Source organism: Didymella exigua, assembly GCF_010094145.1.
Source record: "Didymella exigua CBS 183.55 unplaced genomic scaffold M421scaffold_14, whole genome shotgun sequence".
Classification (NCBI taxonomy): domain Eukaryota; kingdom Fungi; phylum Ascomycota; class Dothideomycetes; order Pleosporales; family Didymellaceae; genus Didymella; species Didymella exigua.
The window spans coordinates 46,089-62,332 of NW_022984788.1; the positions used below are offsets into that span (position 1 = coordinate 46,089).

The 16,244-nt window shown below is 51.7% G+C and overlaps 6 protein-coding genes across 6 annotated transcripts; 3 read left to right on the forward strand and 3 right to left on the reverse strand.

Moving 5' to 3' along the window:
• Positions 1-1,291: 1,291 nt before the first annotated feature.
• Positions 1,292-2,547, reverse strand: M421DRAFT_101050 (uncharacterized protein; the record flags this gene model as incomplete). Its single annotated transcript, XM_033586595.1, has 6 exons — positions 1,292-1,449; positions 1,483-1,701; positions 1,758-1,889; positions 1,939-1,989; positions 2,037-2,472; positions 2,524-2,547. The coding sequence occupies 6 exons, from the start codon at positions 2,545-2,547 to the stop codon at positions 1,292-1,294; spliced, it is 1,020 nt and encodes a 339-aa protein (XP_033448426.1).
• Positions 2,548-3,783: 1,236 nt separating this feature from the next.
• On the forward strand, positions 3,784-6,017 carry M421DRAFT_420710 (alpha/beta-hydrolase). Its single transcript, XM_033592575.1, has 5 exons — positions 3,784-4,119; positions 4,180-4,577; positions 4,648-5,310; positions 5,366-5,643; positions 5,699-6,017. The coding sequence occupies exons 1-5, from the start codon at positions 3,914-3,916 to the stop codon at positions 5,771-5,773; spliced, it is 1,620 nt and encodes a 539-aa protein (XP_033448427.1). The 5' UTR covers positions 3,784-3,913; the 3' UTR covers positions 5,774-6,017.
• Positions 6,018-6,487: 470 nt separating this feature from the next.
• On the reverse strand, positions 6,488-7,863 carry M421DRAFT_63064 (Di-copper centre-containing protein; the record flags this gene model as incomplete). Its single annotated transcript, XM_033596035.1, has 3 exons — positions 6,488-6,786; positions 6,836-7,345; positions 7,416-7,863. The coding sequence occupies 3 exons, from the start codon at positions 7,861-7,863 to the stop codon at positions 6,488-6,490; spliced, it is 1,257 nt and encodes a 418-aa protein (XP_033448428.1).
• Positions 7,864-10,417: 2,554 nt separating this feature from the next.
• M421DRAFT_391775 (uncharacterized protein) lies at positions 10,418-12,021 on the forward strand (the record flags this gene model as incomplete). Its single annotated transcript, XM_033590010.1, has 3 exons — positions 10,418-10,603; positions 10,803-11,287; positions 11,343-12,021. The coding sequence occupies 3 exons, from the start codon at positions 10,418-10,420 to the stop codon at positions 11,929-11,931; spliced, it is 1,260 nt and encodes a 419-aa protein (XP_033448429.1). The 3' UTR covers positions 11,932-12,021.
• Positions 12,022-12,024: 3 nt separating this feature from the next.
• Positions 12,025-14,173, reverse strand: M421DRAFT_420712 (anaphase-promoting complex subunit CDC23). Its single transcript, XM_033592576.1, has 3 exons — positions 14,025-14,173; positions 13,280-13,970; positions 12,025-13,231 (listed from the first exon to the last, which is right to left on the reverse strand). The coding sequence occupies exons 1-3, from the start codon at positions 14,123-14,125 to the stop codon at positions 12,122-12,124; spliced, it is 1,902 nt and encodes a 633-aa protein (XP_033448430.1). The 5' UTR covers positions 14,126-14,173; the 3' UTR covers positions 12,025-12,121.
• Positions 14,174-14,370: 197 nt separating this feature from the next.
• On the forward strand, positions 14,371-15,466 carry M421DRAFT_63153 (uncharacterized protein; the record flags this gene model as incomplete). Its single annotated transcript, XM_033596044.1, has 2 exons — positions 14,371-14,484; positions 14,537-15,466. The coding sequence occupies 2 exons, from the start codon at positions 14,371-14,373 to the stop codon at positions 15,464-15,466; spliced, it is 1,044 nt and encodes a 347-aa protein (XP_033448431.1).
• Positions 15,467-16,244: the final 778 nt, after the last annotated feature.

The window sequence follows — 16,244 nt, forward strand, 5'->3', positions numbered from 1 at the left end:
CGCTCGATAATGCACTGTAGGTAATGCTACCAAGAGATTGAACTACGCACCAAGCTTTGTGACAGCAACTTTAGGCTCCTCTCTTCCGTATCTGGCGAGTCAGTATTAGGTGGCACGATCCTGCCTGGTAAATCTTTAATCTGGCTCGACCGCGGCAAGACCAACGGCTTTGACTATCCTCTGTTCACCAATATATTCTTATGCGGCGCACTTTATGACCTAAATGGCGATATTGCATTCCGACTCTCGGCATTGTTGATAAGTTGGCTATTGAACTCTTCTTTAACGGAGGCGAAGCTGCTGCAACTAGTATTTTCTTCCTGACTAGGCCGTTGAACACGATGATCCTCAGGACGGCTAGCTTGAACGAGACTGTGACTGCTAGCGTTGCGGTCTGGTCCCTGAAGGCCACATGTCTCAATGAGGCAAACTTGAATGACATTATATTTGGGAACATCACGGCAACTCCACAACATCCAAGCGCTTGACTAAGGGAAGACGAGCTTCTTCCTAGAATAATCTTACCCGTGAGGAACTGATGCTCCGAGTAGTCTATGAGCGAGATATGGAACTATTGTTCCTAAATGCACCACTTTATTCGCTGCTCCAAACTTGTGTGCGGTCCTTTCTCACTCGTTCTTCAGTATGCACTGACTAGAAGAGATCCCTAAGGTGCCAATTGGCTTGGATTGTGAAGCAGTATCCGTCCATCTTTGAGACGAATGGCTGTAGCTCGGTTACCCACAGCAACGAACTTCCGGCAGCATAGGAGTGCAAAGCGGCTGAATGGTGTACTGAATTTAGTGACATTGGGCGAGATGTCGCGAATCGAAAGTGCGGTGGTCGATATATTGACCCAATTTTGAAGGCTTAACTTCTTATAACTTTGCAGCCTTGTGTTTCCTCCCCCGACTGAATTCGAGCTTCTATTTCTGCTGCGGCGGATCGTGACCTAGAGATGTTATCAAGGGTTCGGCCCACGTCATCGTGGCACTTTCATCTTCCAGTAACTATGCACGTAGCGACAATTCCTGTCCACGCTCGGGAGTTACGGTGGCCCATTACTACGTGTTGGAGCACACCCTTTTTAGGCGTGCGGTCGCCAAACGTTCTCGGGATTTCGCAGCCTGCTTTGCACTCGGTTTGGACGTAGGTCAATCCATACAGCCAGGAGTTAGTTAGAGTATTAGCATTACCGGATTAACGCAGTCGTGAAGGGAACATGGAATTCATGTATCTTTGATCATTAATTGCACCCTGAACGCAGACTCTCGTGGCATATGTTGCACAGCTAACGTCGTGGCGCCGATTTTGCGCTCGCACCGTCTTCGACAAAGTGCGTAGCAATCGTCGTTTCGACGTGGATGCAGCCCTTTTCGTTTGAGCAGCTTGGTGAACCAGACTCGACTGGCATATTGGCAGTGACGAGCGAGTCCTCTGAATCATGTGCTGTTGGCATTGTCCTTCTTGGCGACATAACACTGGCAGTGTGTCCATTTAGGGTATTGTTAGTCTTGCGTTGGCCCGACGTGAGTTCGTAGTGCTTGCCGTAGCTGCTTGTCACGTTCTGTGTGTTGCCTCCAATGAACATAGACCGCAAGGCTGGTAGGCACGACGCAATGATAGCTATAGCGGTTTCGACCATGGATACAGTGCAAGTCAACATCGTCTCGTTGAGGTGGGAGTAGTACGCCCGGATGACTAGCGTAGTATGAGTACGGTAGTCCAAGTGGGACGACCGCGCAGAAGCGACTTACTGCTTGAGATGATCACGAAGATACCAAGCGCAAACACAGCGGCCACACCGAGCTTCTGCTTCAATTTCATTTGCAGCCTCATGACCATGGTGATCGGGAGCGAGATGATGATAGCATCAGAGATGATATTGACTGTTTTGGTCAGTAGGGGTCGTATGCCGAGGAATTGAAACTAGCGTACAGAGTATTGTAATCCAGTAGTTTGCTTGAGCAGCTTTCGGATCGCATTGATCTGTTCGCAGTCAGAAATAAGTCCAATACTAGTGGAATGCAACTCACAGTCCGGATCCGCAGACCATCGCTTGTTGTATGGATAGCACTGGAACAAGATGTCGAAGATGATGATGAGAAACGTGACAGCCAGTCCACCCAGGGCGACATTGTATACTGTGACTAATCTCGAGCCAGGTACGGCAAGGCGCTTGTAGAACAGCACAAGCGCGAATTTGACAGCCCACAGAGATGCCACATACAGGAAGGACCCAGGTACGATCATCTGCATGATACCTTTGAGGTTCTCTGGAGTCACCGTAGCAATGTTACCGAGTCCCAAGTTCCACATGTGCTGCTGGATGGCCAGGTCGCCGATCAGACACAGAAAAGCCAGGACGATGAGGGCGTCTTCGATGGCGAGACCGCCGAACTTGGTCCACCGGGTGTACACCCTCAGCACTACGAAAGGAACCGCAGCCACCGTACATATGTACCACGAGACCTAAAGGTCGATCAGCCCGGACTTGTAACAGCGATAGAGAACAGTACTTACCACTTGGCCGATGCCATCAGCCATTGTACCTACTGTAGTCAATTTTTACTTTCGAGTTGGATCAGGGCTCTTTGGAAGATCCTTCAGAAATGGAATCGATGAAGTGTGAATTAGAAAGGGATCAGATCATGGAGAGCATCCTGGTATATGTTCAATCCAGCAAAATCATGTGGGCCTCACTGATTCAACCTCCTGGGGTACCCAGATAATTAGGTTTGCGGACATCGAAGCTACCATTTGCCCCTGGTGGAGTCATTGGACGATCTCATCTCGTCGCAACGATGACTAGCGGTCTTGCATGGACGAAGTGAAACCAGCCCTGCCGAGCCGTCGCGGACAAAACGATTATTGGGTTGGCGCAACCTCTCTACCTCCCGTTTGCTTCCACGGACAAAAATTGTCTCTTTTCGGAGCGTGCTGTAACGAGGATGATGCCTTGGTGCAATTAGCAGCGTGCCGCTACAGCTGCCGGGCCCCGAACGTCCACTGCCGTCCCGTTCGCGTCGCACAGTTTAAGGTGCTGACTCGGACAGTCACCTGACATTCGGACAACTTCAGCAGTGTAATCATGCAAGTCCATCTCTTACCTCGACACCAACATTCAATGTGTTACTCCGAACCGAGGTGTCGTGCTCGCAACCAGAGCATGGATGTATCGGTGGAGTCGACAGAATGGTGTGTGGGGCCAGACCATGACGATCTGCCGACGTTGAACCGATTCGCCAGGGTTGCATCCATGTTGATTCGCGTTAAGGCACCATTCTGGCTGCCGTTAAGTCATATTGCCTGTATAGCATCTGATAGTTGTTGTGATCGACCAGGCCTGTGCCGTAAAGTATCTTCCTGCGGGAAGCATAAAACAACAGGTCCTCTATCTGCCTAAGAATTTGTTATTACTACAGCTTAGCGAGCACTGTACGTATGGAATTGCCATTAAATGTTAACACTTGGACATTGTTTTGTTGTTGGAATGTTTTGTTGTTGGAATGTTTTGTTGTTGGAATGTTTTGTTGTTGGAAGAGTAGACTCTTTGTTCACAAGGCTGGATCAGGCCCCCCATATTTGGTCGGTCGACGACTATCGGATGGTGTAGGAAAGCACTGTCATTGTTAAGTGTTGCCGCACCGGCCCAGCTTAGCCTGTTGAGGGCTGGTCCCCGCCCTCGCATTTGCCGGAGGCGTGCCGCACTGCTCTCAGCAGAGAAATTTTTCAGGGTTCATCGAAAGGACCACATGTCGTGCATAGGGACCCTTCTGGTCGAGCAGATCTCAGAGGGAGTTAAATTGCTCAACACGTGCTGACCACGTGGTATATATACGATCGGCAGACCTCAAAAAGAACATCGCCTACGCCTTCCATTTTTCTATCGCTAAACCACACTTTCGGTACAATGGGGCTTCTACACGGGTTGATCAGCCTGCTGGTTGGGATCTGCGTCGGTGTGGAATGCATGCACCCAGCACCTGCGAGGAAGAGCGTAGGTGGGGCGCCGAGAGTGACACTCCCTCAAGCGACTGTCGAAGGCTTCCTCGATCTCCACAATAACACGGTATTCCTGGGTATTCCATTTGCTGCTACGACTGGAGGAGACAACCGGTAAGTCACGCGTCGTATATGCAAATGAAGTGGTGCGCACTTATACTCACAGTGTCAAAGATGGAAGGCGCCTCAGAACGTCCCTGAGACTGAGAAGCCTACTGTCTTCAATGCAACGCAGTATGGCGCAACATGCCCGCAAGCAATTTCAGGCACGTTGTACTCGCAGCAGGGCGAAGACTGTTTGAACCTCAATGTGTGGGCTCCCGCTACAGGCTCAAACTTGCCAGTATTCGTGTACATGTATGGAGGCGCGATGGTTACCGGCTCAAGCAGCAACCCTCAATTCCAGGGAAATAACTTCGCTCGCAAGGGTGTCGTGTATGTCAGCTTCAACACTCGTGAGAGCATCTTTGCGTACCCAAACTCAGTCGAACTGGAAAGTGCGACCGAGTCTCAGAACTTTGGAATCCTCGATGTCGAAAAGGCCTTAGACTGGGTTCGCAAGAATATTGCTGGTGCGTATACTCTGTGGCTCACGATAGCCTTGGTTTCCAGGTCTAGAGCTAATAAGTACGTGTGACGCAGCCTTTGGTGGTAACCCGGATCATATCGTATTCGGTGGCCACTCGTCCGGTTCTGTTCAAGTTGACCACTACCTCTGGAACCATCCTGATACTTGGCTTGTGGGTGCCGTTCAGATGGCAGCCAACGCAAAGTCGGGACCCGCCGTAGCTCCGATAAACCAGGCCCTCGATGTCGTCGCCTCTGAAGTTGGTTGCCCTAATGGCAAGGGTCAGTTGGCATGTCTCCGCAAAGTTGACCTGTACGATTTCCAGACCGAGAAGTTCAACGCCACTTACAACACATGGTTTACGCCGGCTGTTGACAACATCACCCGTTACCAGGATTATGAGAGCCGCCTTGCCGTTGGAAAATATGCCTCGCATGTTCCTCTGTTGACTGGTAATTCGGACGGCGAGGGCGCAATCTTCGCTCTTGTGTACGGTGGAGAAAACACAGACTTCAGTGCATGGCTTGACACATTTGACGCCGATGTTGCCGAGATTCCTAAAAATATTCTCCTGGCTGCGTACAACGCCTCGGACTACGATACAGTGTCTCAGATGAGTGGCGCGCAATACGGTGACGCCCGTTTCTTCTGTCCGGTTGACTACCTCCGCGATCTGAGGAGCACCACCCAGGACACGTGGACCTACCGCTTCTTTGGAGACTATGCTAATGTTTGGGGTGCGTCACTGTCGCGAGGATACTCATGACCAGTTATCAACTAACACACGAATAGGCCTTCCCGTGTCCGCGCCCACCCACGGTACTGAGATACCATTCTTCCTTGGCGGTAACGAGTGCTTCGATGCCATCAGCAACGTTACAGAAAGTGAGCAGGCGCTTGCTGACTACCAGAATGACTGGTTTGTGTCCTGGATTAAGAATCCCTCTGCTGGGCCTGGATGGGACAAGGTCACACCTAAATCGGGCAAGCTGGCAAAGCTGGGCGTGCCCGGCAATGAGCTCGCAATCGAGCTTGCAAATACTGACGACTACAACGGAAGATGTCAATCTGTAAGTCAGACTTGTGATCCAGCGTTCGACAAGTCGCCAACTAAGCTTCCCTCAGGTGTATAACCCGTACCTGCCGAAGTATCCTGTGGTCCAGGATGTGACGGGAGCGGAAGGCATGATCGGCAGTTGATAGTGGATTAAATTTACAGTAGTGAGACGAAATATGTGACTAATAGCTTGCGTCTAACCTCCAAGGCTCTCTGCTTGAAACACTCTTTGTCTCGCCGCAACTATACAGTGAGCAGTACACTTGCTATTGCCCATCTGCTTGGAGATCTCCGGGGCAGCACATTCAACGATGACGAGTACTGATCTGATACTAGCTGGGAGCATGTAAAGCCTGATGAATCGCCTGTAATAAATTTATTCACCAGCCCAGCTCATCTATGGGGCGCAAAGCTGAACAATGTTTTACCCGAGTACCTCTTTGGTGTTGCACCAACCTCGCCTGGGTACAAGACGCTGTGATCACACTTTTGATTGTTGTCTAGACCCAGCGGAAGTAAGTAACAGGGTGGCGACTCCATATAGACTAATTAAGGTCGCGTAGGCATTGAATAGCATTGGTGTTGAGTTTACAATGATCATTCTGACAAGCATGACTGGAACACTCAATTTCGATCTGGAGCGACTATGGGTGGTGACAACTCGCACGGTCAAGTCCAGGTATCTTGTGGAACCACAATGCTCAAACTCGCATTGTATTCAATATAAACCAATAGGTAGTCACCATAATCTTCTGAGATGGAGGTCATGCAACGTGTTATGACCAAAGTGATAGCACTATCAAAGTACAATTATGCATTGAATCTACGTTCGGTGTCACACTGCCGTGGCTCTGGGTTCACAAGTACATGTAGCACATAGGACCCTCGGTGGTGCTCATCAAGTCATTCATCGTGACAGGAGGACCAGCGGAATAGCCGAGGTCTATGAGGGTGTCAAGTGTAGTGTTGGCGGAAGGAGGAGTATTCAAAAAGGTGTTGGTTCCAGAAATTCCCTTCTCGCTGGTGCGTGTCTTCCTGTCAAGCTGCTGCCAGATCCACCAGGCGCGGTCGATCATGCCGTGATGCAGATAGAATAGAGGGTCACCGGGAGAGATAAAGAGGTCACGGCCGGGATCACCACCGATAGAGTAGTGACCTAGACGCTCGTCAGCATACATGGACTTTGCGGGGCATCGATGACTGACCACCACCGTGAACACCGATGTTTCCGCTGCCTGGAACACCCTGCATCTGCATCTGGAAGCTTTCGATGTCTTCGTTGCCCACAATAAGGCTGACAATGCTGGTAGCATTGGCCCACTTCTTGTTGCTGTAGTCAGTCAAGTCGCGCTTGAGGCATCTGGGGTTGTAGGCCAAGCCATCGCCGTTAGAAACGGTGCTACCGTTGGTGAGGCCGAGGGCAATGGGGCCAAGGTTGACCTTCATGTCCTTGAAAGGTCCAGATGTGACGCAGCCGCCACCACTGCCGGCGGGAATGGCGATTTCAGGCAGCCCGTTGCCGCCGAGAATGACATTGCCACGGCCAGGGATGAATTCTCCGTTACCGGACATGGAGTGGTCAGAGCCATCAAGCATAGGAGAATTCTCAAGGCCGGTGATGGCGGTCTTGGCCCAGTTCCAGTAGGGTTGGTAGCCAGTGTAGCCACATTCATTGCGAAGGGCTTGCTCGTATTGCCAGATGAAATATCGGTGCCCTGATGATCAAGTTAGGTGTTCGCTGAAGCGTGGAGGTACCCAACGTAGTGGAAGAAAGCTTGATCTTACATGCAAGGAAAGTACCGGTGTAGTGGATAGTCAGGGTCTGATTCAGGTGTGTACCAACCCAGTCATCGAACCGCGACCGCGAACCGGGTATGAGAGATGCCGGTGTCTTGGTCCGCTTCTTCTGCAGGCACAGGACAGCGTCGGTGTAGGACTTACGCTCCTTTTTCGACAAAGAGGAATACTCGCGGCGCACAGCTACGTTCGACAAGCTGCATCCTTTACGCTTCTTGCTGTTAGTGGACAGAGTAGAGTTAGTCTGCTCCTGCGCAAAGTTCGAGAGCTGGTCCAACTGATCAGCAGCTACAGCGGTGTCAGTGCTGGCAGCAGTGAACGTGACCGAAGATGGAGCGGCAGATACGGTGGAAGTGGGTTTGTCTTGCGCAGGAGGCAAAGCGTGTGACAGCGTGCCAGCAAGCAGAGACAGAGCCAATGGCGAAGCCAAACGCATCGTGAACTGAGTAAATATGATGAGCGATGAAACGCTCGAGGAATAAGAAGGTGCTGCTGCAGGACAATGAGCTACAAGAGTACCTATTGGTTATATCTGGTTTGGATCTTCAAGCTGTCACCTCAACTGCCGGCGAGCATCGGAGTAAGATAGCCACTCGGACCCTTGTGTATGGCGAACACCGTGGAGAATTTGATATGCATGCATGGCACCACAGGATGTAGTTCCGAGGCGGTCCACCCGTATTCGAGAACAGGTCGTTATTATCAGCGTAGCATGAGCGTCGCATCCTTTCAGGGTGGACTAATGCAGACTAATTTATTGTGGAATCAGGCCCGCGTACCTCAGGGCTAGATCATCCTAGTCCGTACTGCGGCGATAGGATGGCGACGGCCAATCCAACCCGCGCGCCCCTTGCAGAGACGGCTGAGCCGACTAGCTCATAGTGCGGGGCTTACACTACATCTTAGGCGTTCTTGTCAGTCAATTTGCCGGTATAAAGACGACGGACGATGAGATTATTTTGGTCGAGGTCGTATGGATAACTCGTGATGGATCACAGTTGGACATTGCATGGTCAAAGTTCATTCCGTGAAGTCCTCACGGGCTCACGAGTCACCACTGTTGCGGATGATAGATAATGCACAACTGACGTGCCGACACCATGAAGTCGGTCAGACATCATATGCTTAACGCTTGCATGCCTGCCAGAAAATATAACCAGCATCATGTAAGACACGTGAAACGGTTAACCGCTGAAACGGTGGAACCGAGGCGTTCAGCAAGCGATTGTATTGCGCCCATCGAAGATCCGAATTTGCTCGCGCAGGTTCCAGCAGTTTAGTACCAGTAGCGCGTCATGTTCTTCGTGCTCTTCGTACAACTCTGCTGATCGATCTGTACTGTCTTACACGTATCCTCAGCCCACAAGACACCAATTATTGCAACCAGCCACAGGGGGGTTGAATCACCTGTGTTATTGGCCGCGCAAACCACCCGAGATGTTGTTTGGATTGGACCCGATCCAGGTGTCAAGCTTCTGCCGACTGTCGTGAAGCCAAAGCGCATTCTGAGGACGTCGCAACTTCGTTGGACGTTGCCGAAGCGGCGATATGCTGGAGGCCGCAGAGGACGGTGTTGCCCAGCGGCGATAAAGAGGCTGGTGCGAATTGGAGGTAGACCAGGTATGCGGCTAACGAGATGCATTTACAGGGGCTCTGCGTCAGTGTGGGGCCTTCGCGTATGTAGGAGACAGCCAATTACAAGGCTTCAGGGCTCGAAATGAGCTCGTCAAGCGGCCGAACTCGACGGCTGCGTAGATCGGACTGTAGGGCTTGCCCCGAACTCGCGGGTGGCGCTCTAAGACGCTCCGTCCCTTGTGAGTTGCCCGTTTCCCCGCTGCAACAATCCTGTAGGATTTTTTTTCGTTTCCGGTGCGGACAAATTTGGAGTATCAAGGAGCCTGCAGTCTGACTCTCGAAAGCACCTGCAAGTATGAAAGACTACCATGTTCTTTGAAGGGAATATCGGAACCAAACAACATGAAATCAATCGAAGAGGCACTGCGCCAGTCACTACAGGGGCACTTCAAATTGTAATCAGACACCCTAGACCATAACAACTTCGGTTAAAGCGTGCCGCCCGCGCGGTTTGCTATCCGACTTACTACTGAGGCAGAGTTACATGGGGAGTTGGAAGGCATTTTGGTAAGGTTTGTGCTACAGGTAATCTGGACTTCACCATAGGTAGGTAGGTACGACCCCGTCCCGTCTTCCTTGAGTAGCATGGGAAAGGGACCTTCACAGCTGTCCGAGGCCTATACTGAGCATTCGTATTCGCTGATGAACAGAAGAAGATCAACATGGAAGGCGACCAAGATCTTCACTGGCCATCCGGAACGCCAGATGATGCCCATCATGGGTTTTCCCTTGCCATCGTTTTGAAAGCCACCAGCCAGGAACGAACAGTGCATCAGGATGAATCAATCCTGGCGAGCACGTTACAGCCTCAGTGGAACCCTCGATCAATGCTTCTCTCGTCACGGTTTTAAGGGTCCACTGTGCCGGAACTTACCGTACCAAGGGCTCCGCGCCACCATTCTTTGGTTTGAACCTGCTGGCGGTGCGCCACGCACACGGTGGTCCCTCATTTCACGAACGCGTGTGCGAGAACTCCAGCCTGAGCCGCTGCAGCGTGTTCTGCCCAAGAAAATATCATGCTGTCGGAGGTTCTTCCTATCGAGCTTTCGTTGGCCAAGCTCTCGGAGGTTCTTCCTGTCAAGTTTTTGTGGGTCGAGCTCTCGTACACCTCCAGGCCAAGGTACGCTATCTCTGACTTGAGAGCGCTGGGCAGATTCGGAGCGGTGGTACGCCGATGACATGTCTTGTGGATTCACTCCCCTGACTTTAAACTTGATGTATAATAATTCTCATGTTCCAGAAGTGGATTGAATTAGATGACTGCGTACTGTTGAATGTCAGATATCTCTGCTGCGAAGCGCTTCTCAGCTTGAACAAGATCATTGCAAGCACATACAAACCCAGTAACCTCAGAAATGACGTCAGCAACCGGACAAGGGCCACCAAACGAGGACGAGGGTCCTATCATTTTGGGGGCCACCTTGACAGTCACGATCATGGCTTTGATTACTATGGCAACGAGGCTTTTTGTTAGAATCTCTATGATGCGACAAAGGAGTCTTGGATGGGATGACTACATGATGCTATCGGCAATGGTTCTGGTGAGTCATCCGGTTCTCACAGCAGCACTCACAGTTCTGAATGTTTGCATCTGTTTGCATGTTAGAGAATGTACAATGTAGGCATCGCGAGATGTGGAGTCAAGCGACAGCTGTGTCGCACACTTTGAATCGAAATCAAGATCTACAGAGCATGTATGCTCCAAAAAAACCAGAATCAATCACACTGACAACATCACAGTGTATTGCTGGTCAGATCGTCATTATTCCGCAAGTCTACTATGGAGCCGGGCGACATATTCAGTACATTGAACCACATGAATTCGCGATGGGCTACAAATTCAACTTCATCACCCAGCCAATCTACGTGGTCGCCATTGCCCTTGTCAAAATATCCGTCGGCTTCTTCTTGCTGCGCATCGCAGTGCGCGCAGTCTACCGCCGCATCATCATCGGAATCATGACATTCATGGCTGTCTATACCACAGGATGCTTCTTCACAATCATTCTGCAATGCACAAATATCGCAGTCCTGTGGGACCACACGGTCAAGGCGACATGCTGGAGTGTCCCCACCATCAAGATACTTAGCTACCTCAACGTGTCGCTGAACATCGTCACGGACGTATTGTTCTCGATTGTCATCCCCATCCCACTGCTGTGGAATGTGCAGATGAACAAGCGGCAAAAGTCATCGCTGCTGTGCATCCTCGGCCTGGGAGTCTTGTAAGACCTCCATATCTCTCCACCCAGACAAATCACCAAAACTAACACCTCCCAGCGCAACAGCCGCCGCCCTAGTGAAAACTTCCTTCCTCCCCTCCTACGGCAGAACTGGCGACTGGCTGTGGGACAGTCGCAACCTCACAATCTGGACCGTCGTCGAATGCAACACCGGTATCATTGCGGGTAACCTTCCCTGCCTGAAGCCCTTATTCCGCGTCGTGCTCGGCTCGACCTACGGACGCGGCAGCCGCAAGAACACCGCGCCACAGTACGGCTATGGCAGCCGTCCGTACGGCGCAGGCTCACAGCAAAGCGATGCGAAGGGTTGGGGCACGTTGGCGAGTAACAAGACGGCGGACAAAACGGATGGGTCAAGGGCGTATGGAAAGGCTGATGAGAGTTATATGTTGACGACTATCAATGCGGGGAGGGATTCGAAGATGAAGAGTGGGACGCCGAGTGCGAGTGTTGAGGAGGGAGATAACATGGAGAACAGCAGTACAGAGAGCTTGCATAGGCAGCATAGCGGTAGGCGATTGGGCGGTATCACAGTCAATACCGAGGTCAACGTGGTCGAGTCGGTTAATACGCTGGACTTTGGATTCGAAGATTATGACCGGCGTGAGAGGAAGGACATGGTCTAGCGCGAGGGCTTGATTTGTTGCTTATTACCAACAGTAATGTGATTGCATGTTCGTGTTCATCACTTATTGAGCTGGAAGCGTGAAAGTGGTTAGGTGAAGTAGAAATGGGTATCATACCTTGCGCCGCTAATGCTTATGCTATGAACTGTTGCGCTAATCTCAAGACATTACTCCATCCCCGCTCTCGCGCCTAGTGAGCTTCCTGCCTAGCTCTCACATCCCGAATCAACGCCTTGGCGTCTTCGACCTCGAAGTTGTCCTGGCATAGCTCGTTTGCCAAATCACTTGCTCTTTGGTACATGCCGCGCTGGTACTCGTACCTCGCCAGCCAGAGTCTCGCTTTGCTCGTTGTCGGTGTCACGCCAACGCCTCCACCGTCCACCTCATCTTCTGAACCCTCCTCTTGAGCGAGGACAAGCTCCATGTATGCAGAGCATTCGGCCATGTTGCGAATGCGTTCGTAGAGAAGGGCGATCTGGTAGAGTACTTCCGGATCGAGGCCGGCGCGAAACCCTCCTTCGCCACCCCCAAACGACGTGCCTACCTCGCCATCGTATGAACCTGCTACAAGCGCACGTTTGTACGCCCGAATACCATTCATGACTTTCCCTACTTTTCCAAAACATTGGCCAACTGCCATCCACAGCTTGGGATCGTATGGCCGCAAGGCCGCGGCCCGTTGATGGTAGAAGAGCGCATATGAATGCATCTCGAGCATTTCGTAAGTCTGACCCAGACCGTACCAGGCGCGATAATCTTTCCGGTTGACGTCGACGGCGCGGCGGTAAGACTCGATGGCAGCATGGGTGTTCTTCATTTCGACAAACTCGTGACCCATGAGTGTCCAAGCCGAGAGGAAGTTACGGTCTAGCATGAGAGCGCGACGGAAGTACATGACGGCTTTTTCGTGTTCTGACTTGAGCGAGTAGTAATTGCCAACGACGCAACACGTTTCTGGCCGAAACTTGTCCGTCGCTGTTGCTATCTGGGCAAGGAATGCGAGCTTTGGTCTCATCTCCATGACGTAAAGGATGTTCGAGTAGTGGTCGAGGTGATCAAGACGGTGAGGATCAGTGACCATCAGATCTGAAAATATTTGCTCAGCATCATCAAAGTCTTTGCTGTGATAGAACATCAGCGCCTTCTGCGTCTTCAGGAATGCTGACGCTGGAAAGATAGCCATGAGTTGTGTGAGCGAATTCTGTACTCCGTCGCTGACTTGGTACAGCTCCTGCGAGGTGGTTACGTGAAAGATAAAGGCCATCAGGTTCTGCGGCAGTTGTGGAGACAAATCCTGAAGCTGAGCAACATTAGTCAACGCGACTCGAGAATAGACAACTGTTCTCACCTCTTCGTTCGTGCTCATAAGAGACGTGAGCTCCTGCCATGCGCCCCAGTTGTACTCATATTGATGCACACTCTGCAAAAGGTAGTCAATTGCGAGCTTGTCGTTCTTCCCCTTGGCAAGCACAATGCCGTACAGGTACTCCAACCATCCCTGCGGCTGCCGCGCGCTAGTAGGCAACGCAGTAAACCACTGCTCAAGTATCGTGGATATACCAGACAGCTCATTATTAGACATGACGCCGTCTTGAGGGCCGAGAATCATCTCGCTATCCTCGTTCCTGCGCCTCTCGCCAACAATATACTTCGCATACAATGCGAGAAAGAGCGATTTCTGACTCAGTCCGGCTATGATCTCGGCAGTCGCGGTTGGGACGCGCGATGCGCTGGCGCGCGCCTTGCCTTTGGGCGCAGTCTTCGAGTTCGCGTTCGGTGACGAGGTCGCAAGAACGGCGCCTTTGGGTAGCGGTCCTGGAAGAAAGACAGCGGCACATCGATCGTACTCGCGGCAATCAAAGTATGTCTTCGCAAGGAGGTACCTGTGCGCTTCTCGCGCCTCTAGTCGCTCCTCAGTGGCATCTTTGGGAATGCGGTGTGGTGTCTGAGGCGGTGTGTGCCCCGACATGGGCGAGTCGACATCTGTATCAGAACTATCGTCGTCTGAGGCTGGGAGCGAGTTGAGCAGTTCTGCAGCCCTTGGTCAACATCAGTACAGTCAATGCGTAACAGCAAGCTCCGCGGCGGCATACCATTTCGACGAGTTGTATAGGCAGCGCTCTGTGCAAGACACGACAGCGTCATGCAACTGCGCCTTCAGTTGCGCCACTTGGTCTGGCGAGAGCGAACTCATCGTAGCAGAGGTGCGTGTGATAGTCGACTATGACCGCATCGAGCTGGGTGTCGGTGTTGCTTGCACGCGCCAATGCGCCTTTCTGCGCTGGGGTGAAATGTGGGGCACCAACAAACAAACCCGGAAAAGGTCGCGGGGCTCGGCGCGGAAATTTGGCCTCGCACCGCCTTTGTCCCACCAGTGCCCCTCACCCCGAGTGTTGTTCGAAGTTTGACTTGAAGGTTGCAAGCAATCAAAACCCAAAAATGCCTACCACGTTGAAGGAGTTTGAGAGCGTCTGGCCACGCATTGTGGCCGACCTGCAGGACCACTGCAAAGGCTACAACCTGCCTAAGCAGTCCCTTGATTGGTTCACCAAGGTACGCCCTGAACAATGCTACCAGAAGGTCACATGCTCACCATCAACTCCAGTCACTTGACTACAACACAGTCGGCGGAAAGTGCAACCGTGGGATGTCAGTTGTCGACACTGTCTCCATCCTCCGCAATGAGACTCTCGACCCCAAGTCGGAGGAGTACTTCCGCCCTGCCCTGCTCGGCTGGATGATCGAGCTCCTGCAGGCATTCTTCCTGGTCTCGGACGACATCATGGACTCCTCCAAGACCCGTCGTGGCAACCCTTGCTGGTACCTTGCACCCAAGGTCGGTATGATTGCCATCAACGATGCCTTCATGCTTGAGGGTTCCATATACCTTCTGTTGAAGAAGCACTTCCGCCAGGAGAAGAGCTATATGGACATAACTGAACTGTTCCACGAGGTCACCTTCCAGACCGAGTGCGGCCAGCTGTGCGATTTGCTCACCGCTCCCGAAGACGATGTCAATCTTGACAACTTCAGCCTTGACAAGTTCACCTTTATTGTCATCTACAAGACTGCATACTACTCCTTCTACCTCTCTGTAGCACTTGCCCTTTACTACAACGGTACCGCCACACCGAAGAACCTTCAGACCGCTCACGACATCCTCATCCCTATGGGTGAGTACTTCCAAGCCCAGGATGACTACCTTGACGCTTTCGCCGATCCCGAGACGCTCGGCAAGATTGGCACTGACATCCAGGACAACAAGTGCTCGTGGCTCGTCAACCAAGCCCTGAAAAAGGTCACGCCAGAACAGCGCAAGATTCTTGAGGACAACTATGGCCAAAAGGACTCTGAAAAGGAGGCTAAGGTCAAGACTCTGTACCACGAGCTCGAATTGCAGAAATTTTACGAGCAGTGGGAGGAGGAGCGTGTCACTGAGATCAGGTCGAGGATTGAGAAGGTTGATGAGAGCGAAGGCCTGAAAAAGGAGGTCTTTGAGGCTTTCCTCAAGAAGATTTACAAGCGCAGCAAGTAAACGGCGTCACCCGAACGGTTGAAGACGAGATCTAGCGCAATGGTACCACACAAATCAACCAGCTGGTTTCCCTGAGTACGAGAGCACTATTCAGTAGTGTACGTCGGCGCCCATGGAGACACGAGCTTCGGTAGTGACTGCCAGGGTAGTGACTGCTGCGCAGTGGAGCTGGCCGACACGTTGGCAAGCGCTTCGTGTCACCCTGGCGAGCAGTTCAGTCTTCAAACTATGTGTCGTGAATTATTGACTTACGCAATTTGGCGTATATGCAATGCGGCAGATGTTAATGGCTTGTGTGATCCCGCGCCGTCCCTGGCATCAGTTTACCACTATAAAAGCGCAGGAAATCTGACCATCACTTGGTCTCAGCAAGTTCAATCTCGCACCGAGCCGACACCATTTTAGCAAACCGTGTCACCCAATACAGACGAGCGAGACTCTTCCTGTTATAGATTTGGATGAACTACAATTACTATTCGATCAATGGGACTTTCGACTAGGCCGCCTTCCCGAGTGGTCCCTCGGTCCACTTCCTGATTAAGATCCTGCGAATGAACTTCCAGACACCCACATCCTAATACCTCTCTACTTCCCGCTCGACCTCGCTCGAAGAGGATGGACTAGCGACTTTGTTTCCACTTGGTTAAGCCCTGAGCTATGTCGTATCAGGAGGCAGGTTCATGAAGGCTATCAAAGAATGCACTTCTCAGACTTCAGAGACATAGTGAGCCTCATAGTGTATGAAATGAGGCGGCGCTATCTCGATCCGGGCCGAGAG

Bases quoted from the DNA above. Each gene is read 5' to 3' on its own strand.
- M421DRAFT_420710 (XM_033592575.1), top strand. From the start codon at position 3,914: ATGGGGCTTCTACACGGGTTGATCAGCCTGCTGGTTGGGATCTGCGTC. The intron at 4,120-4,179 runs GTAAGTCACGCG...ACAGTGTCAAAG, and splicing joins ACGACTGGAGGAGACAACCG to ATGGAAGGCGCCTCAGAACG. The intron at 5,311-5,365 runs GTGCGTCACTGT...ACACACGAATAG, and splicing joins AGACTATGCTAATGTTTGGG to GCCTTCCCGTGTCCGCGCCC.
- M421DRAFT_420712 (XM_033592576.1), bottom strand. From the start codon at position 14,125: ATGAGTTCGCTCTCGCCAGACCAAGTGGCGCAACTGAAGGCGCAGTTG. The intron at 13,971-14,024 runs GTATGCCGCCGC...ATGTTGACCAAG, and splicing joins CTATACAACTCGTCGAAATG to GGCTGCAGAACTGCTCAACT. The intron at 13,232-13,279 runs GTGAGAACAGTT...AATGTTGCTCAG, and splicing joins TTATGAGCACGAACGAAGAG to CTTCAGGATTTGTCTCCACA.